A 23,428-nucleotide genomic window follows, 5' to 3' on the forward strand; every position below is an offset into this window, starting at 1 on the left:
TAAGCCCAACACGCATGATAACAGGCATGGATTGTTAAAAACTGTCACAAGAAAATGTGTTTCTCTATAACAGAAGTCCAAGTCTCAACACAAGACTTGATAGAAGATATTCCAATAACACAGAAATTTAAAATATAAACAGAATTCAGGAAAAATGACAAAAGTAAAATGAAACAAAAATGAAGGAACAGAGGAAGCAACAAAAAGAGAATAGAACTTTTTATTAATGTAGTAAACAAAAGAGAAATCTTGACCAAGAAAAGCAAGCAAAATGAATTAGAAAGATTAAATAGACATATCTGATTAAGGCCTGGTATCCAAAATATACAGAGAAATATGAAAATTCAACAACAAGAAAACAAACAACCTAAATAAAAAAAAGGCCAAAAAGAATTTAAAAGACATCTCACTAAAGAAGATAAACAGATGGCAAATAAGTACATGAAAATATTCTCTACATCATATGTCATCAGGGAAATGTAAATTAAAATAGCAATGAGATACCACTACGCATCTATTGGAATGGCCAAAACCCAGAACACTGACAACACCCAAGGATGTGAAACAAAAAGAACTCTCATACATGTTGGTGGGAATGCAAAATGTTAGAGCCACTTTGGAAGACCATTTGGTGGCTTCTTACAACAGGCTCTTCCTGTGATATTCCAGCAGTTGTGTTCCTTGGTATTTACCCAAAGAAGTTGAACTTATGTCCACCCAATACCCACTCAGGATATTTCCAGTAGCTTTTTTTATAATCGCCAAAACTTGGAATAAGCCACAATGTCCCTCCATAGATGAATGGATAAATCAACTGTGCAACATTCAGACAATGCAATATAATTCAGTGCTAAAAAAAATGAACTATAAAGCTATAAAAAGACATGGAGAAACCTTAAAATGCATATTACTAAATAAAATAAGCCAATTTGGAAAAACTACATATTGTTTTATTTCAACTATATAGCATTTGAAGAGGTACACTATGGTACAAAGATCCTTGGTTACCAGTGTTAGAGAATGGGGAGAAATAAATAGGTGGAGTACAGGGGATTTTTAGAGCAATGAAATAGTCCTTCTGATTCTGTAAGAGTGGATACATGTTATTACATACATTGTCCAAACCCATAGGATGTACAATGTCACCAGTAAACTATAAGGTAAGCTCTGAACTTTGGGTGATTACAATGTACTGACATAGGTTCATCAAGTGTAAGATATATACCATTCTGATAATGGGGAGACTATGCATGTGTGAAGGCAGAGGTATATAAGAAATATCTGTGATTTGGCTGTGAATCTGAAATTGCTCTTAAAAATAAAGTCTTAAAAAATTAAAATACAAAAGGGAATAAATAACAAGAGTAACTTTACACTGGAGATGCCATTTTACTCCAATCATCATACTTATCACCAGCATAATAGGCCAAATGGGCCCATGGAAATGAGCCAAATGGAAATCTTGCCCCACAGGACGGGACACAATGACAGCAGCATCGCTTGAGATTTCCTGCCAAAGATGCCTAAGTGTAGTCATGAAAAAACATCAGACACACCCAAATTGAAGGACATTTTACAAAGGACCTGGCCTGTCATCTCCAAAAGTGTCAAGTCAAGGTCATGAGGTCAAAGAAAGATTGAGAACTATATCAGAAGATAGAAGGAAAGCAACAAAGCATGACAACTAAATGCAATGTATAACTGTGGGGTGCATCATTTTGTTATAAAGGGCTTACTGGGACTACTGGCAAGATTTGAATGTGGTCTGAAATAGATGTTTGTAATGTATTAGTGTTAATCACAACAGAACCATTAAAATAAGGAAATTGTGTAAGAGAATGGCTTTGTTTGAAGAAAATAAATGCTAAATTACTTGAATGTGGAATAAAAAGATGTTAAGAGAAAAAAAAAAAAAGAAAGAAAGAAAAAAAGAAGTTGTTTCCAAGAAGAGAATCAGAGAGAAAATTCACACAACAAAAGAAATACACACTCTAACTTCACAAAAATAATCAAATAGTCTTATGTAGGAATATATATTCAAATGGCTAAATACAACATACACTGGTAAAAATATATTGCAACTCATTAAAACTCTTAGAGACACCATTTTCAAATGCAGTAGAGAAGTTGCTTGGAAAAACTTAGGTTGAAACAATTTAGAGTGCTGGAAAGAATATAAACAATACTTTAATAAAAGTAATAAATACAAGACAAGAAGGGCCCCTAGGTGGCTCAGTTGGTTAAGCGTCCGACTTTGGTTGAGGTCATGATCTCACAGATCATGGTTTGAGCCCCGCATCGGGCTCTGTGCTGACAGCTCAGAGCCTGCAGCCTGCTTCGGATTCTGTGTCTCCCTCTCTCTCTCTGCCCCTTCCCCACTCATTCTCTGTCTCTCTGCTTCTCAAGAATGAATAAACATTAAAAAAAAATTAAAAAGAGACAAGATTCAGCAACAAAATATAATGGAAAATAAAAACCTAGACCAGTGAGTAGAACAACAGATCACAAAGCTATTTTTCTATGAAAATACATCTATATGAGAAAACTCACTTTTCAGTTTTGTGGCCCATGTTGGGTGTACAACTCAAGACCAAAATTATAGATTTAACACCCAAAATTAAACATTTAAAGGCAGATGCTCATATCATGGAACCGAAGAAAACATTATCTTAAGCAAAACTTGAGGAATAAAGGAAAGTCAATGCATAAACAGTAAAGGTGAAGAAAAAACAACTGATGGAGAGGCTCTGACCACAGGCTGACCTTCACCGATATCTTGAGCCAGATTAAACTGTGCAGGTAGGGCGCCTGTGTGGCTCAGTCGGTTAAGCATCTGACTTCAGCTGAGGTCAAGATCTCATGGTTTGTGAGCTCGAGTCAGGTATTGGGTGAGCTCGATCCCACTCCAGGTGAAATCCTGCCTTGCTTCAGGTGAGCCCCGCTTCTCTCTCTCTCTGTCCATTGTGGGATTTTCTCTCCCTGCCTCTTTCTCTCTCTCTCTCTCTCTCTCTCTCTCTCTGCCCCTTGCTCACTTGTATCCTCTCTGTCTGTCAAAGAAATAAAAATAATATGAAAATAAATAAAATAAAATAAAAATGTGCAAATAAACCAGAGAACTCTAAGATAAAAACTTGAAAGCAGTCAGATAAAAATAGTCTTATTATCTTCAAAGGGGAAGCGACTGTCAGCTGATTTCTCAACAGCAACAATTCATTAATAATGCAGGAGGCAGAGAAATGTTACCTGAAGTGGTTGCCATTCTCAAATTCTATACCCACATAAATTGACTTTTTAACGCAAGGCCAGAAATATCATCAGATAAACAAAGCCGAAGATATCATCACCAGTGTATATATGAATAAATATTAAGGCAACTGATTCTTAAATGAACGTCTGAGATGTAAGAAGAAATAGTGAAGAGAAAGCAAAACATGTAAGTAAATCTAAAGAAACAAGGAATAGGGGCGCCTGGGTGGCGCAGTCGGTTAAGCGTCCGACTTCAGCCAGGTCACGATCTCGCGGTCCGTGAGTTCGAGCCCCGCGTCAGGCTCTGGGCCGATGGCTCGGAGCCTGGAGCCTGTTTCCGATTCTGTGCCTCCCTCTCTCTCTGCCCCTCCCCCGTTCATGCTCTGTCTCTCTCTGTCCAAAAATAAATTAAAAAAAAAAAAAAATTAAAAAAAAAAAAAAAAGAAACAAGGAATATAAAAGACAAAGATGGCATAATTCATGCTGGAGATGAATAGCAGTAATGTATTCTGTGATACTTGTACAATCCAGCCTCTAGTTCCCTTTGCAGAGTAAAGAAACTCTTGAAGATATTTTACAACAAGGAGAAAAGAGTGTGAGAACTTGTCAAGGCATTAAAAAAGATGCTCACTGTGTATCAAGTTTATGATGACAAGAATGCAAGCACTATTCAAGCTACTTTTTCTTAAAATAAAGAAATACAACACTTTAATTCTCAGGATTTCTAATCTTTTAAATTAGAGCATGCTCAATAATATTAGCTTTATATTTTTTTTCATTTCCTATAAATTTATATCAAATATTAGATGAATGTTTTAAAGCTTTGACAAAAATATAGCAACTCTAAAGTAACAGAAGTGTTGTAATTTTCCTCAATGATCATTAAGATCACACTACATGGTTTCATCTTGCATAGACATTTTTATGGTCCCATACTACCATGCAAAAAAGGACTTTCTACATTAGTATCCTAAAGAAAACATGGACACAAGATCAACATACTTTGTGTGTGTGTGTTAAGGGACAGATAATAAATATTTTCAGCTTTGAAAACCACATAGAGTATCTACATCACATTTTTCCTCTTCTTTCTCTCTCTTTTTTTAAAAAACATAGCTTTAAAAACTTGTATAAATTAGGTTACGAGCTAAAAGACTACCATTTGGTTCAATTTATCCCACCAACCACAGTTTACCAACCTCTGCACTAAGACAACAAAATGAAGAGTTACGGCTAATAAGCAGAAACAAAAAGTAATAATATACAATTAGAAAAAATTCAATTTGTTCAAAAGGAAGTCTAAAAAGAGAAAACGGCAACAAAACCAGATGGTACAGATCGAAAACAAAGAGCAGGATGATAGACTCAAACCGAAACATATCAATAATCATATTAAATGTAAATAATTTGAAAACCTCAGTATAGAACTTAGAAGCGAAATTAATCATTTTGAACTTCTGCCAATAAAGTCTCTCCACCAGAATGAAGGATAATTGTAAACCAGGAGACGATTTTCAAGTAAATTTTTAATAGTTATTCAAACTGACCTGAGACAAAGAGATAAACTTCACCCTCAATGTATTCTCATTCTCAGCCTGAAAATTTACAGCAGTCCTTTGCTACATTTCTAAGAATTAATTTAAGATACTTCCATGTGCTTTCATAGTCTGCATATTTGTTAAGACTCGAGCAAACTTTACATTGTTTTAACAAATCTTAATTGCTTATTCATTATCCTGTTGCTGGGAGTTTGGATTTTCCATTTGTTGTTTTACAAATATATTTCTATAAACATTTTTTTATTTTTTTTGTAGAATTAATGCTTTCTAAATTATACAAACTGGAATTATTGGGTTGAAAATATAAAAACTTGTAATTTATTATATATTGTTTAAAGTATTGATTTCTGATCATTTCAATCAAATTATAGAGCTATCATTCACATGTACCTGTTTTGTATTAATCTGCCAATAATATTTTCACTTATATTTTCAACTTCATTTCTAAGATATTATCTCTCTTGTTTCTAAGGACAATTTTCACTTTTCTTTGTGATGACGTGTCGTCTCCATTTCTTCAATTATATCAGTTATAATTGAATTTAATTTCCCTATGTTGTTATCCAGTAGCTCCAATAACAAGTTAGAGTGAGGATGACTTTTCTATTACTGAGTTGTTCCTGATGTGTATTACATGTAATTTTCATGAGAGTTTCCTTCACCTTTCAGAATTTCTCTTAATTCATTGATTTTTTTTTCTTTTTGTTGTCAGAGCCATGCGCTTTTTTGGGATTATGATATTATTTGACTTAAACTCTGGAAGATTAAAGCTTCTCACTGCTTTCATATTTAAAAAAAGTGTCCCCTTTGAACAGTATCTTGTTTTAGTGCTGGGGCAGAAAATACAGATTAACCTGGAATATCTTATGGTACTAGAAAACAAAAAAGTGCTCAAAAAACAAAATGATGGGGTATGTCAAAGGGCACAGGAGCCAATCTGAAAGAGCTCCCAGTGGCCAAATCTGAATGAATTCAAGCAACAAATTAAGTAACATTAGCTTGTAATCAAATACATAAAAATAAATACCCACATATCTGTCTGACTATAAATAAACTATTACATAAAACAACAAGAAAGAAGAGACACATTTCTCACACAGAACAATTTCAAATAATTTTGTAGATTCTACGTCTCAAGGATTTGGAACATAAGTGTTTGTCCCTTGAGTGTGGGCTATGCTTTAGTGACTCATTTCCAGAGTACAATATGGAAAGTGATGTTACACTGGAGATCTTAGGAAGATTTCAAATCAACATTCACATCATCAGTGATAAGTAATACTGAAAGCAAGTGCCCAGGCTGTGACATGATGCTGAGAATGACACTTTACCTCCGTGGTCTCGAAATCCCCAAAGCCCATAACCACAATCTACACTTGAGAAAAATATCAGGATAGTCCAAGTAACAGACATTCTACAAAATATCCGATTAGTACAAGGTCATCAACAAAAAGAAATACAAGAAACCTTCACAGTCAGAAGAGCATAAGAATATATGACAGCTAAATGCAGGATTGTCTCCTATTGGGATTCTGGAAGAGAAAACGGTCATTAGGAAAGATACAATGAAATCCTAATGAAGTATAGAGTGTAATTAATAATAACATAGGGGCTCCTGGGTGGCTCAGTGGGTTAAGTGTCTGACTTCGGCTCGGGTCACGATCTCACGGTTCATGGGTTTGAGCCCCGTGTTGGGCTCTGTGCTGACAGTTCAGACCTTGGAGACTGCTTTAGATTTTGTGTTTCCCTCTCTCTCTGCCTCCTGCTTTCTCTCTCTTCTCTCTCTCTCTCAAAATAAAAAAAAAAAAAATTAAAAAAAATTAAAAAAATAATTATCTATACATACCATTCATTATTTGTGACAAACATATTATAGTAATTTAAAATCTTAATAATAAGGAAAACTGGGTGTGGAGTTAATAGAAACTCTCAAATAAAATAAATGTTAAATAAAATAGTGTATTTTAAAAAGTCTTTTTGGGACTCCTTTCTGCATTATCATTTTATTTTATTTTATTATCATTATCATTTTATTTCTTTCAAAGAAATATTTAATAGATGCAAAAAATGCAATTTACAGAAACTAAGAAGGAAAGAGAATCTGAATATCCTTATGACTGTTAAAGAAAATAAGTCAACAGCCCAAGTTTTCTTACAATAAAACTGCTGCATCCTAGGGTATTTTTAGTGAATTTTTAGTGAATTTAGTTAACAGTCATGAAAGCAATAATTCAATCACACACAAATTATTTAAGGTTATATGAATTGGTAACATTTTCTATTTCATTTTATGTAATTATCATAATTTTGATATCTAAATATGATAGGAATAGACCTAAAGAAATTTCACAGGGTGATATCGTGGATAAAAGCACATGATTTTATAACAGTACAATTTTAAACAAAGTAAGAACAAATGGAATACAATAATAGAAAGCTATTATATCATTACCAAACATGAATTTTTTCAACTCTACAAGTTTAGTTCAAACAAGAAAAATAATTTAAGTCAATCCCTAGACTAACATACCAATGGGAAAACAAACAGTTCCATAGATACATAAATATATTTGATAACACTTCATATTCATTTATGATTTAAAAACAGAGCACATTAGGATGAAAAGGCCATTTTTAGTATAATGAAAAATATTTTTTAAAACAACCCTAAGAAACTTCACGATTAATAACCGAATGTTGAACTCTTTTTAAAAAAATCATGAGCAAAATAAAGATGTTCTGTCTCAAGTCATCTATTCAGTTTTGCATCAGAGCTTTCTTCAGTGCAGAAAGACAAGTAAAAAAAGGTGTGTTTTTTTTCCCTTGATCCCACCAACATTCTCTTCTGCCCGATACTGCTACATACATTACTCCCTTCCATAGCAAGACTCTCTAAAGTTTCTGGCATGTACTTTCTCTAATTGCTCTCCCTTCATTCCTTTTTAAACCACTGTAATAAGAATTCTGGATGACCGTATCATTGAAAGCAGAGCATCAAGTTCACCTATAATCTCGGAGAAACTAAAGTTAGTATTCAAAAGTCCCAACATACTTGACTTTCCAGCAGCGTCTGGAACAGTTAATCCACACTCTTCTCCAAACATTTTCTTTACCTGTATTCTAAGACACTCCAGGCTCTTGGTGTTCCTTGCAGTTCAAGGAATGTTTATGTTCCATTTCATTTATCGTGTGTTTCATCTCTCCCCCCATATCCTCGTCTATCTCACACATGTTTCAATATGCGTCTGCCCCTGACCCCGGCCCTGTGTCTTCTTCTCTCAGAACACTCAATTACTTGATATCCTACAGTCCCGAATAAAAGCAAATCCATCTTTCCAGTTGCTTGGGCCAAATTTTTTTTTAATGTTTATTTATTGCGAGAGAGGGAGAAGGAGAATGTGCCCTTGAGCGGGGGGAGGGGAAGAGAAAGAAGGAGAGAGAGAATTCCAAGCAGGCTCCACGCTCTCAGCACAGAGCTGGATCTCAAGAACCTCGAGATCATGACCTGAGCTGAAATCTCGAGTTGGATGCTTAACTGAGCCACCCCGGTGCCCCTAAATTTTTTGAGTCATACACAACAACCCCAACACTCCATGTGTACTACTGCAGAAATTTATGTTGTATCGACGTTAAAGCCAGAAGCCAGAATGAGATTTTTAAAACGTAATTCATGTAATGCCACTCTTATGCCAAAAATTCTACAGAACCTCTTATTTTGCTCAGAGTACAAGTCAGAATACTTAAGAGGTCCTGTCTACATACTGTTCCCTATTGCTGCTGCAACAAATTACCACAAACCCAGTGGCTCAAAACACTGCAAATTAATTTTTCTATAGTTCTGGAAGTCAGACTAAAATCCAGGTGTCAGCAGTGCTCCTCTGTTACTGGAGGCTTCAGGGACGTCCTCACAGTTTCCAGATTCCAGAGGCTCTTTGCATTCATTGGCTTGCATCCCTTCCCTCCACTTCACAGTTTATCATCCTAATCCCTAGTTCCACTGTTATGTCCCTTTACTGACTTGGGCCCTCTTGCATCTCTGTCCCACGTGGATACATTGGGATCACCTGAATAAAGCAGGCTAATCTTCCAATTTCAGTGTCCTTTATTTCATTACAGCTTCACAGTCTTGTTTTACTATTTAAAATAACATATTCATTGGGGCGCCTGGGTGGTTCAGTTGGTAACCGTCAGGGTGTTGAGTTAGGCTCAGTTCATGACCTTTCAGTTTATCGGTGGGTGGTTTTGAGTCCCACATCAGGCTCTGCACTGTCAGTGACTGACAGTGCAGAGCCTGATTGGTTTTCTCTCTCTCTCCCTCTGCCCCTCCCCTGCTCACATGCTCTGTCTCTCTCTCTCAAAATAAATAAATAAACTTAATTTTTTTTTCATGTCCATCCATCTTTGAGAGAGAGACAGAGTACAAGCAGGGGAGGGGCAGAGAGAGCAGGAGACACAGAATCAGAAGCAGGCTGCAGGCTCTGAAATGTCAGCACAGAGCCCAACTGGGGGCCCGAACCCACAGCGGTGAGATCATGACCTGAGCCGAAGTTGGTGCCTAACCAACTCAGCCACAAATTCTGAGAATTAGGATGCGGATATCTTTGAGGGCCACTATTCTGCCTACTATTCTCTATGAGATCTGGGCATCCCGTTACCTCTCAGACCTCCCCTTCTACCACCTGTTTATTGATTCCTTTTTTCCACACTCACTTCCTTGCTCTTCTTGGAATATTCCAAGGAACTTCCTGATTTGGAGAGTTTTCATATACATTCAGTATATATATTCAATATATATATTCAATATATATATTCAGTATATATAGTTACCTCTTTAACTTCCTCCAAATCCTTTGCTCAAAAACCACCTTATCAATGAGGAAATATCTGACCACCACCACCCTCTATGTCTCATTTCCCAATATTCTTCCCCTTGTTTTTCCTTTTTTTTTTTTTTTTTTTTTTTTGAGAGTGAGAGAGAGAGAGTGGAGGAGAGGGGCAGAAGGAGAGAGAGAATCTTAAGCAGGCTCTACACTTAGCACAGAGCCTGACTGGGGGCTCAGTTCCACGACCCTGGGATCATGCCCTGAGCCAAAAATCAAGAGTTGGACACTCAACTGACTGAGCACCCCAGGCACCCCATCTCTTTTTTTCTAATAGCTCTCCTCATCTTTTGAAATATTGTAATAGTAATATATTTACTATGTTTCTTTTTAATTTCCTGAATTTCCTACTAAAAACATGAGCTTCATGACATAGGATATGTTGTTAAGTTATGTGAACTAGTGAAATAACAGGTGCCTGCTCCATAACTATTATGGATTTGGAGATGAAGCAATCAATAGGAAAAAAAAAAAAAAAAAAAAAAAAAAGATGACCTAAAGAAACAATTGGTAAAATACTCGAAAAATGTTTTCACAAAAATGAAAGCTCACTGCTAATTAGGATAATGCTAAGTAAAATACCAGACTGGGGGTTGGGGGTGTTAAATAACAAAGTTGGGTATCCAAAGTAACAGAACTCTCATATACTGCTAGTGAGAATATGTATTGGTTAACATTTAGGAAGCTAATATGGAACTCTCTGGAAAAATTAAAGCTAGGTACACACTATATATATCAGCAGTTTTACTCCTAATTATATACTCTAAACTTATTCAGTATACATACGTATCAGAATGCATATTTAGATGTTCATAAGGGCATTATTAATAATAGCCAAAGCTAGGGGAAGGGACACTATTGTATATTCATTATTAATATTATCTCACTAAATCCAAACACCTTCATATAAAGAAATCCTTTACAAAATGGGTTAATTTTATAAACCTATTTGAACAAAGGAAAAAAGACACAAAATAATATATGAACTATAATTATACCTGATTTCAGAAACATTAAAAAAACTATAGTATCTTGTTTAGCAAGGGCTACATACAAGTTCAAAGTATAAAGAAAAGCAAGGCATTATTAACACAACATGAAGCCTATCGACACCTTCATAAAGGAGAAATGTTTTTAACATACCCACAGAGAAAGTTTCATAAGGCTAGCAATTTTCCATTTCCATTGATTTATATTTATTCATTAAAGTGTATATACATGTTTTATTCAACTTTCAGTATGAATTACATTTGAAAAAAAAAAACTTAAAGGTCAGTTAATAGGAAGTTAAGGGTAAAAAAACCTATCTTGCCAGTATAAAAATTGGTAAAGGATATAAACACTCATTTAAAGAAATGGAAAACACTTTAATAAGCACATGAAGAAATGCTTATCATCACTTAAAATAACAGAAATATGTTTTCATTCATAAGACTGGGAGAATTAAAAGATGATGATGATATAGAGATATGATAAAATGGTGAAGAAGCACTCTCATCCACCATTGATGAACCATTTAGCAATACTAATTAAAGTATAAAATCGCTCAAGACTGCTTCAGCATCTCCACCTTTCATCTTATTCCTGAAGATATGCCAGCAGTGTGTGAAATAACAGTTCATGTTATTATTAAATTATTTTTAATAACTGCTTGCAAAAGGAAAATGATAAACAAATTATGATATATCCACAGGAAACTATACAGAAACTAAATTTTTAAATAAATCCTTATTTACTGAAACTGAGAGTTCTCAAATTATATTTTTAAGTTAAAAAATGACATTATATAAGATTGCATAAAGTACATCGCCATTTATGTAAAAGCAAATCGTACATGTGTGGTTATATAGTTCCATAATGTCTCTTGAAATATATACCCACTGCCAAAAACCACCTGGTAAATGCAATTATTTCTTAGGAAGAGAACTAGGAAGGCCTGAGGATCATGGTGGGAGTCTTAGTTTTAACTGCATACTCTGTTTTGCCCTTCAAATTTTATACAAAGTAAATGCATTATCAATTCCATATATAAATTAAATAATAAACACATAACAAAATAAGTTTGACACCTCTATGATGTAATAGAAATATCCCTGTTACCCATGCAGTTTTAGTTTTCTATTGATATCATTCTGAAAAGACAGTTAATATACTTATCATTATATTTTTTTAATGTTTATTTATTTTTGAGACAGAGAGAGACAGAGCATGAGCAAGGGAGGGAGGGGCAGAAAGAGAGGGAGACACAGAATCTGAAGCAGGCTCCAGGCTCTGAGCTGCCAGCACAGAGCCTGACATGGCGCTCGAACTCGTCAACTGCGAGATCCTGACTTGAGATGAAGTCGGACGCTCAACCGACTGAGCCACCGAGGCGCCCCTATCATTATACTTCTTAAATAAGAATATAATTGTTTTCAGTGAGGTAACATACAGAATATTAACAACAACAAGAATATCATTATTAATAATGGTGTAACGAGGTGTAATGTTGGCTATTATATACCCTGGAGTCATCTCTTCTGGGTTAGAACTCCAGCTCTACAAGTTACTTGATTTGTGCCCTTAGAACACTTATTTAGACAATAAGGACATATTTTTCTTAATTATAAATGAGAGATAATAATAAAAATATCTTATGAGGTTACTGTAATATTAAGTAATAATAAATAAATCAAATTTTACAGTTATCATTATCAGGATATATCAGTGTGTTTCAGATTATTATAAACTATATCTTATGTAATTCTCACATAAAACCATGTGTAATAATATTTACATCAATTTTTTTTTGCTTTCAAAAGTGTGTAAGTATTAGCGGCAAGAAAAGTGTTGTTTTTTTAATTGTTTTACTTCTCTTGGTGACTTACACGGCAGTATTCTTTTTGTTTAGTGATTATGATTATGTGTGGTGCTCACTGTCACCTTGATAGATATTTTCAATTCTAATTTTTAATAAGGAAAGAGAGCTCATCTGTTTTTGCACATTCACATCCTCTTTTTCCACATCATAATATCCTATCACTAGCTCTTCATCAGTTCAAAATATCTCTCATTCTCCACTTATTTTGTCTAATTGATAATATGCCTATGAGAAACTGTCCAACACAAAACTAACTGACTCCCATTTGCCTCAGATGATTACAGTAACTCTCTCCTTGGTCCACACTGATTTTTAAATTGTCACGCCTGTCTTTTGATTGAGTTTGCATTACACAACAAAATTAGTCACTTATTCTTTGCAGTTTTTTTTCCCTCCCTTGTCTTCTATAATAATGCTAGTCTTGCCCTTCTTCCTCACCACCCCACCACCCTGCTTCTCCTTGGATGTTCTCTGCCTCTACCTGTATGCTATTTGATTTTTAATCAAAAGTCATGTCCTTGATATTTGCTTTATCTATTTATTGTTTCCCTTCAGAAACTCAGACATCAAGGATGCAGAAACTGGGTCTGTTCATGATTCACAACTCTATCCTTCTGTTCTGCTAGACTCAGAATAGTCGAACACATATGTACAAACTAAATTTGTTGCTAGATTTGATGTAGGTTTGTGGCGAAATTGGTGTCAAGGAAAATTGCAAAACTCAGTGGTCTTGGAGTGTTTTTGGGTATTTGGAAGACATAATACTGAACTGAGAAGTTCACTGATGGAATTTAAGCTAAACAGCCACCAAAATAGGAAATATTCCTTTAGAAAAAGGTCTATAATAGTATATGCTCTTACTTTGTAAAATTTCATACTTCATAAAATAATTTTAGTACTGGACTGAGAGTTAACATCTGAATTTAAAATTCTAAATTTAATAGTTTTATGTAATCCATAAACACATACAGTGTAGTTTTAAATGTGAAGTTAGGGGCGCCTGGGTGGCGCAGTCGGTTAAGCGTCCGACTTCAGCCAGGTCACGATCTCGCCGTCCATGAGTTCGAGCCCCGCATCGGGCTCTGGGCTGATGGCTCGGAGCCTGGAGCCTGTTTCCAATTCTGTGTCTCCCTCTCTCTCTGACCCTCCCCCGTTCATGCTCTGTCTCTCTCTGTCCCAAAAAATAAATGAAAAACGTTGAAAAAAAAATTTAAAAAAAAATGTGAAGTTAAAGAAGTGAAAGGATTTTACTGAAAGAGGGAATCTGAAATTTACATAAAATGCCCTTTGCCTATTGTGGATTAGGGTTCTAAGGAGAGAACCAAAGGAGAGAACTATATTCCAACAAAATTACTGCTCCCTTCTCTAAATTTAGCCCATCTATATAGAAACTTACATGGTCATACTGTTCTTTATTTTTGCTTTTAGTTGCAATTATGAGAAGCCATGGAACAGTTACCCAATTAGCATCGCAATAATAATAATGGCAATAGTAATAATAATATTAATAAAATATTAAGGTTAAATAATATTGTTTACTAAAAAATGTAGAAATTTGACTATGAATATTTAGGAACTCACTTCAGAACATTTATTAAAGTATTCACTCCTTTTCATGCTTTCATAAAAGGTAACTGAGAATCTGAATCTATGAACATATACCAAGTGTGAAACATTGGTGAGCAAACACAATAACATACATCCCACTTTTTCATTTTCTTTCCTGAAGAGAACATTATTCTTCAGTACAATGGCGACAGAATTTAATTGAATATATAATTATGTATTGTCTCCAAGAAAGAAAATGAGAGGGCTTTGGTAGAAATTCATAATACAATAATAATAATTTCACATGCTTCATGACCATTACACATGCACCTGTTACTGATAAATTACGCTGAGATACTTTCTGCTGAGCAAATTTATGTGAGATTTAATACATTTTTCATCTACAGAGATTTCTCCCGAGTTTTTGTTAAAAATCTACTCAATTTTCACATAATCTTCATTATAAAGTAATCATGTTTCTTAAAAGTTTATATTTGAGGGGCGCCTGGGTGGCGCAGTCGGTTGAGCGTCCGACTCTCCCAGGTCACGATCTCGCGGTCCGTGGGTTCGAGCCCCGCGTCGGGCTCTGGGCTGATGGCTCGGAGCCTGGAGCCTGTTTCCGATTCTGTGTCTCCCTCTCTCTCTGCCCCTCCCCCGTTCATGCTCTGTCTCTCTTTGTCCCAAAAATAAAAAATAAAAAAAAAAAAAAAAAAAAAACGTTGAAAAAAAAAAGTTTATATTTGAAAAATGATGGGTTAAATTATAGTTTTAAATTTTTATTTGAATTTGAATATTTTGAGATAATAGGTAAGTTTTCCAAAACGTATTTGGCACAGAAAAAAAAATTTTAATCATTTTTTATTGTCATCAGTCTATTATTATTTTGAATGCCCTTCTATCTACTTCCAACTATTACTAGTCTTTGTGAATTCATTGGCCTAAAATCACAGAAAAAAAACCTTTAGAAAATAAACCCATAATTATCTTTTTTCTAAAATATATTCCAATAAAAGTAACTTCAAGGGATGTGACATAGGGAGGTAGATTTTAAGAGGTGCTATGTGGCTAACTGAAGAAACAGGAAAAGAGAAGAGGTTTCTGTGGGGAAGGGCTAATAAATTAGTAAACATGAAACAGGAATATACAAAAGTCAGGCTGTGGTAGGAAAGAAAAGATGACAACATTCACAGCCTCTCTGGGATAGTAACTCAAGGCGAAAAAAATGGGAGAATGAAAGGGTAGACTTTCCATAAATCCTTTAAGGACAATATGGGCAGTTGAGTGTGGTAAATGTTTAGGTGGGGTGCGTGTGTGTGTGTGTGTGTGTGTGTGTGTGAGTTGTTTCATGAAGGTTATAAAATGAAGTTGTCACACGTATTTATGAATAATCTTTTTTAATTTTTTAAATTTTTTTAATGTTTATTTTTGAGAGAGAGACAGTGTGAGCAGGAAAGGAGCAGAGAGGGAAACACAGAATTTGAAGCAGGCTCCAGGCTCTGAGCTGTCAGCACAGAGCCCGATGTGGGGCTCAGACCCTCGAACTGTGAGATCATGACCTGAGCCGAAGTCGGACGCTTAACCAACTGAGCCACCCAGGCGCCCCTATATGAATAATCTTGATATTTGGTAGCATGTTATGCAAATAACTTCATGGAAGATTATAGAAAACATGTTATCACTACTACCAGTAAAACTTGTAAGTAAAAAGATGATTGTGGTTGTTATTTATATATGAGCATTCCATACTTAATTCCATTTATCTTGTAAATAAATGTCATTTATTTTTAACATGCAACATTTACCATTTGATGTTTTTCTTGAAAATGCTAAAAGGGACCCTATTTCCTAATATTTTAAATGAGAAAAAATATAATACTCACACATTACATCTAAGCTCAAAACCAATTCTAAAATTTAGTAACCAAAGTACAGTAAAATCTGTATAATATGAATAACGTGCTATAATGTTAATATGTAAAATGCTTAAATCCGTGTTACCTGATCACCTGAGGTTAATATGAATTAGTATGGCTTCTCTCTGTTATAAAACTTGGATACACATTCTTTTTGACAGCCTTTGATATCTTCAAATCATCTATGCCTGGTTTTGAAGTTTCATCCTCAATGCAAATGCATCTGGAATGCAACTCATCTACCTTCCTAAATATTGCTTTGTTAAAATATAGTGAGCTTTGAGGATGCAAGCATATTTTCCCTATATAACTTCTGGCTGAAATATCATTGTATTGAAAGATATAAATATTGTATGCATTTTGAGAATTAAAAACCAAGAGGTGGTCTGCCTGGAAAACATTATCAATGTTCCGCAGGCCAGGCTTCTATTTAAAAATGCTTTTATTACCTCTTGCTTGAAGATTAGTATAAGAAGATCTTAAGCACTCTAATTCAGATTTGTCTTATTTTGTGATCTTTGCATATCGGATAAATAATGTCTTGATCCATCCAAAAGTCCAAATGTCCCCTCATCAGGAAGGTCTAGAACCACCTAATCTAAAGGAGTCTCTGCCAGTATCTGTCACATCATCCTCATTTACTTTCTTCCAGGACTTTTTCTATCTAAAATTGTCTACTGTGTTATTTGTTTCATGCCTCATTCTTTTAGTGGCTGTAATTAATAGGGTTCAAATAGAAAATAATCATATACCAACACTCTGCCTGCCCCCGCCCACTAAAATCAGATCTCTATATATTAAACAGTTAAAGGGTTTTCTGTTGTTGTCATTTGTTTGTTTGTTTAATGTAGGTCTTTTTTGGTCATATTTGGATTGTTTTTAAGAAATATTCACCTGGAATTTTTAGTGTCAAGAACAGTATTATTACAGTCGTTAAAATATCCAACTCTCTGAAGATAATATTTAACATCCATTAAAATGTTTGCAATTTCTGAACTCTTATGTAGCATTTTCTCCACGTGCTCGACTCAGATCTGTTCACCCCTGGAAGACTGCAGTGGGGAGGTCAGGGAAGCTTCCTCTCTCTATCCTAGTTCTCTATCCTAGATAGATAGATAGATAGATAGATAGTTCTCTATCCTAGAACTACTCTTTCTCCCCTGTTAACAGGTTTGACTTGATTGTACCTACATTATTAAGGGTGAAAGGAACCTGGTCTAATATGGTGGGCACAGTTGGTATTTCTGGCATTCTGTTTAAGGTTAGGTTATTCTTTCATGGATCATGTTTTTTCAGTTTTTGGAAGATCTTTCTTCTAGAAATTTACAGTGATCACTTTTTATGAGGCATTGTACATCAAAAGAGCTCCAAAGAAATAAAGACAAGTAAAAAATCAAAGCATATACCTTGGCTCTCCAATCTTGACTTTTAATAACATTGATTTATGTGATGCAAATCCCAAAATTTCATTTCCACTTTACTTACAATTACTGCAGAAATAGAACAGGGGGATAGTTGGCACTTATTTTTTTGTTGGTGGCTTTTGGGTTCTGTGCTCTATCAGAGATTAAAAGAGTCCCATAACTTCCCGTTAGCTTTACTTATTATTTTCTCCTTCTCTTAAAGGCAGATACTTCGTGAGCAGAGAAATTATATTTTCTCTACTATATACTTAATAGGAGTAATTAATATCTGAGTAGTGGGTCTTCTAGATATTTACTGAAAGAATGAATGCATAATTCATTTTTAGGGGGTTTGTGGAGCCCATAAGTCTACAGAAAAGGATGATTAAGAGGCTGGAACCAAATGCATGACTTCAAGATTAGATAGGACATGAAGGAGAGGAGATCTTAAGAGAAGTCCGTTTCAGAAAGTGAATACTAATGGCAACTCTGGAAGGAAGAAATAAAATTACAAATGGGAGCAGGTTCAGAAGCAAGAACCCAGAAAGAACTAAAATAAAGATTGAGCTATTTAGGAAAATGTAAAAAAAAAACTGGCAAACTAGGACAGTATTTCTTGATCTTAGCACACTTGATGTTTGGAACTAGAAAATTTTATGGAGGTCTGTTCTATGCATTGCGAGGTTTAGCAGTAAACTTGGATTCTGCCAACTAGATCCCAGTAGCAGCCCCTTTACTGCCACCACCTGATGGTTTTATTGTACCAAAAAATGTAGACAGTTACCCTAATTATTTTTAAAGTATTATTATATTTTCACTTCCTGGAGTGAATTGTCTTACTATGCTCACTCAAAATCAGGTTATTATTATCCAAATATGTTATTAATTTTTTGGGGTGTTAGGGGTTTTTCTCAGTATCTGCTTTTTATTAAAAGTCTAATTTTAACATGCTCTTCCCCACTTGAGAGTAATTATTATATAAAATGAATACAAAATTTTTGTAGTAAATAAAATTAGTATTTCTTTGACCACTGTTTATCTGTTACAGCTTAAAGTAAATTCAAGAGTATCTAGGTTTTTTGTGGTTTAAATTCATGTTAATTAATAGACAGTGTAGTATAGATAAGAGTATCTAGTTTAATGTCATTATGTATATTGTTTGAATATTTGGAACCTAGATATTTGAAATTATTTGTCCAGGGTGATTGAATCAGGCAATTAAGAAACCGTGATTAAAAGTTATACTTAAATAAAAAGTTTATAGTTATAATGATTCTCAAATCTTAAATTGGAAAAATGTAATATGTCTATAGAAAGATGCAAAATGAAAGCAACATAGTACAAAAGTAGATTACTTGAAGTTCAAATATAAACCCCTTGCTATGGAAGTTAAAGCGAGGTGACATGGTGTTATCCTATAAAGGAAACTTCTTAAAGGCAAATTTTGTTATTATCTCACTGAAAAGAAAAAAAAATAACTTAACGACAATTATATTTTGGTTCAGGATGTATTTGATTGAATGGTTAGAGGAAAATGTGTTTTGATCCTCAAGAGCTGAACAAAGAAATGCTTTGAGTGAGTTCATTATTGGCTGGCTTCGTTGTTTCTTGTTTGTTTGTTTAATTTTAGAGAGAAAGAGCCAGGACGGGGGTGGGAAGGGGTGGGGAGAGAGAGAGAGAGAGAGAGAGAGAGAGAGAGAGAGAGAGAGAATATTAAGCAAACTCAGTATGGAGACTGATGCAGGGCTGAATCCCACGACTCTGGGATCATGACCTGAGCCGAAATCTAGAGTCAGACGCTCAAGCAACTGAGCCACCCGAGTGCCTCTTGGCTTGGTTTCTTAATAACAGTCATGGCAAAGACAATTTGGCGACTGATCTATCTCTTTTTCTCTTTCTTTCTCTCTGTTTATTTCTTCTTTTTTTTCTAAATGGATTTTAAAATTCTCATATACTTTATAATGCAAAATATTATTAAATTAAAAATGAATATATAGTAAGATGAATATATTAAAATTAATGTGGGTAAAACTAACATATATAATTACATGACATGAATATATAAATTAAACCATTCACATAATCATAGTTTGATTTCATACATGAAGGAATGAAGGCTAAGAGAAGTAGGTTGATTTAACCACTATGAGAAAAATAGTAGTAGAAACAAGGTTATATCCTAAGTCTTCTGATCATTGATTACATGCTTTTCCTTCTTTTTTAAGTGCATTTATTTATTTATTTATTTATTTATTTTTGAGAGGGAGACAGAGTGTTAGAGTGAGGAGGGGCAGAGAGAGAGGGAGTAGAGAATCTCAAGCAGCCTCCACACTGTCAATGCACAGCCGGACACAGGGCTGGAACCCACAAACCATGAGATCATGACCTGAGCCAAAACCAAGAGCCTGTTGCTTAACCCACTGAGCTACAGAGGCTCCACAATTATATGATTTTCCTAAGCTTCCCTCAGCTTTTACCCAATGATAAGCAATAGGTTTTTCCCTCTGTTTCCCTTAATCAGTAATGGGCTTTTATCTGAGAAATTATATACCAATCTATTCTTTATAGGATTTGGTTGGCAAATTGTTTGGTATTAAAAAAAAAAAAAAAGATTCCCTCTTCACGCATGTGCTTTCAGTCTTGTCTTCACCCTATCAGTGTAATTCTCTCCATTTTCTTATTCTGAGCTTCTCAAATATTTCCCACTACAATGGGGTGTCTATCATTATCTTCCATATGTCAAGTAATTAGAACATGTATTACTAATATATCTAAACCAACCTAGATACATCATTAAGCATCAATGTTACATTCCTACTTTAAAGGTAGTAAAAACTGGAAGTGAAATTTCTGAAAGAAAGGATAAATATGTATTAGATTTACTGTAAGTACTTTTAGAAAGATTATTTAGGGAATTTAAAATGTTTTATATCCATCGTAGTATATGTTTATTAAAATATTCTATATTGCACATTGCCTTTTTGACATCTGCAAATCTGTTTATATCTAAATAAGGTTTTTAATTGTATAAGTAATTAATGCAATATAAATAATAAGTAATTAATGCAAGTACTATACTATAGAAAAGGAAAATGTTTAAATAGCTATTTCACAGGTCATGACATGAATAAATGATTCAAACTACAAAGTGGTCCTGAAATATAAACCAAAAAATAGATATTCTGGGCATTAGAAGTAAGCTTATTGCTACAGAATATAATAAATTTCTGTTGATCTAGTAATTCGGCACATATTATATAGAAAGGAACTAGTGGACACATCCCATAAATTCCTTATGTTTGTTCTTATTAAAGAGTTTTCTGACTTGCCTTTTTCAAGCAGAGTAAATAAGAATAAAATTTGGTTTGTATATCAAGATGCATATACAAGTATTACCAGTTTTAATTACCCATAGGGATTTAAATTCTAGACTAGATCCCCCCCCTCTCCCAAAGAACCGAGCAGGACCAGATGATTCTGGGAATTCAATCCAGTGCAACTCAGGTCAATTCAATCCATGAAATATTAAGCTCTATTCAAAGAGCCAAAGACAAAGTGAGGTGTGAAGTATAGGACTTGATCTCAAGGTGTTGACACTCTTCTGGGAGAGAACAAATGAAAGTGCATAAGAAGTTACTTGACTATCATGAGAGAGTATATAATGCAATGGTAATTTAATTTACCAACACTTATTAAATCCTTATTAAAATGGACTAGGTAAAAGAAAACACAGGCAAATAACCCAAATAAGCTCTTTGTTCAGGAAGAACCAAAGAAAATTATTTACTGTATAGTTTCTTTGGTGTAGATTTCTGTTATTATATTTTCATGTGGTTGCTTTCATTAACTAAAAGTTGCCTATCACGACAACCATAAAATGTACCTTAACCCACTGATCTTGGACACCCAATCAGATGTGACCTGTGATAAGTCTGCTACTGTGTGCTTTCTGGTCATATTGCTCAGATTGCTGCCACTTTTCCTTCTCCTTATAATTGATATAACATTTAACCTTTAATGTCATCTATGCCATATTGGCAGACATTTAAAGATGACTGAAATAATTGGAACATGAAAAAACGTATCAAAGTGTTTTAAAATCAATGAAAAAAATACTTTACATAACTTTTAAAAATAGTTTTTCTTAGAGGATTAAAAATTATTAGCGCATTTTAATTGTTTGGATGAAGCTATTAAAGTTTAGGTTAACGCAAAATTCTCCATCACGGTAATGTATCTATCATAACTTTATAGTGTTAACATAGGATGTATTAACATGTGATTATATTTACTTTTATCTTGCTAGTGTTTCCCTTTCTTCTTTGATATATTTTTATACTGTCCATAAAAATAATAACCATGCCTATTAACACAAAACCTTTCTTAAGACACTAACTTCTACTACATTCAGATAGTGCCAAAAAAGAACACTCAAAATGAACAGAAGATAGTTCACACAAGCATTCATTGTTACTTTTCATTCGACTCCCAACCACAACTAATTTTCCTCACTTTTATAAGTGAATAGAGTAGAAACTTGTCTCTGTCCACATATCGCAATAAGTAAACCACTTCTACCTGCTTGTCTTCTATGTATTTTTCCTTTATATAAATGTGCCCACAGTGAGACTTAAGAAAAGTAAATAACACTCATATCTGAAATAAGTTTTCTTATAAAAAAGCTATTTTTTTTTGGCCTCAGGTCATATTTTTAATGACATTTGCTTTCTCATTCTATAGAATATTAAACTACTTTTAAATGTCTTTTCCTCCCTGCGAAAATCGAGAGCGATGGGAACCATTGCATATGTATCTATCTATCTATCTAGTCATTTCAAGTAGCCAGATTGACGTATAGTTTTCTCACTATCATTGATTTCTGACTACAAATTCTAAAAGCGTAATTTTAGTACTTCTTTAATCCATGAGGAAATGGACAGAATTAATTCTATCAAGTGAATTTCTACCTTGACCATGCTGTATTTATTTATTCTGTGGTTTTTCAAATTATAATTTCTATTCCATAAACAAAAATTGCTTTATGGATATTTAGAGAATAAAATTTATAAGAATGATGATCTTGATAACCTTCAAATTTTCCTAAGACATGTAAAGAAAGAATGTAAATATTTGCCATTTCAGTGCAAACTTACCTTGCCCACGTATTGGTAATCAGATCCTGTGTATTCCTCCAGTAAGAAAAATTGATTCCACATCCACCCACGTTTTTGACGATGCAGAATTTTGCCATCACTCCTAGGTACACGTGCACCTAAAATTCTTTGCTGGGGTACAGGAGTCCTTCTGAACATTATCTCTGGAGAACAGAAATGTGGCAGGCATACCCAGAGTAGAAATAGTAGCAAAAATTGGTATATTGTCATAGTTCACTTCTTGAAAATTTCCAACGTGGATGAAGAGAAAGCAGTCCTATTTTATTGAGTTGAATTTTACTGTGTTTCAACTGGTTTCCAACATCTCATCAATGTTTTGGACATGTTTCCAAAAGCTTCAAACAAAAAAAAAAACAAACAAAAAAAAGTCAGTTGAAAACATTATGAATGTTACCTGTTACCTTAAATATGAAATTGATAAAGATTAGTAGCAAACAAAATACCTACTTTCCTGCAGTTTTATAAAATAATGATTACTTTTGGAAGATATTGCTTGTCTAGTAACATGTCAGCAATTTATGAAAAGATCATGGTAAATAATGTCTTTCAGACAAATTTTAAGGAAGGGACATATTAAGCTTTGTTTCTTTTTTCTTTTGTGATTATAACAGTTTTCAGGAATTATGATCCCTATATGGAGTAGGGATGAAGTTAATTTTGCACATCAATTTTTTCAGAGTAACAACATAAATTAAAAAACTGAAAACAAAATATTGATTTAATTAAAGCTACAGAAAACATGCATCTGTTGTGCGATGCAATGATATTTGAATGTTTTTAAACAGCAGCAGTTTCTTCCAATTTAATTCTGCTCAAAGGTAAAAGCAATACAAGAACAACTAAAA

At 34.2% G+C, this 23,428-nt stretch overlaps 1 protein-coding gene across 4 annotated transcripts in view; it reads right to left on the bottom strand.

Annotated features, from left to right (window-relative positions):
- The window catches only part of LOC131504246 (cadherin-10), a 210,178-nt gene that overhangs the window by 113,041 nt on the left and 73,709 nt on the right, over positions 1–23,428 (bottom strand). For all 4 annotated transcript variants that reach the window (XR_009257886.1, XM_058716302.1, XM_058716311.1 and 1 more), the window contains exon 2: positions 22,563–22,918. Coding sequence is in view for 3 of the 4 variants with exons in the window: in XM_058716302.1 (XP_058572285.1) it covers positions 22,563–22,793 (231 nt within the window). In the remaining variant the exon portion in view is untranslated. The remainder of the gene's footprint in view (positions 1–22,562; positions 22,919–23,428) is intronic.

The sequence above is a fragment of the Neofelis nebulosa genome, chromosome 1 (assembly GCF_028018385.1).
Source record: "Neofelis nebulosa isolate mNeoNeb1 chromosome 1, mNeoNeb1.pri, whole genome shotgun sequence".
Classification (NCBI taxonomy): domain Eukaryota; kingdom Metazoa; phylum Chordata; class Mammalia; order Carnivora; family Felidae; genus Neofelis; species Neofelis nebulosa.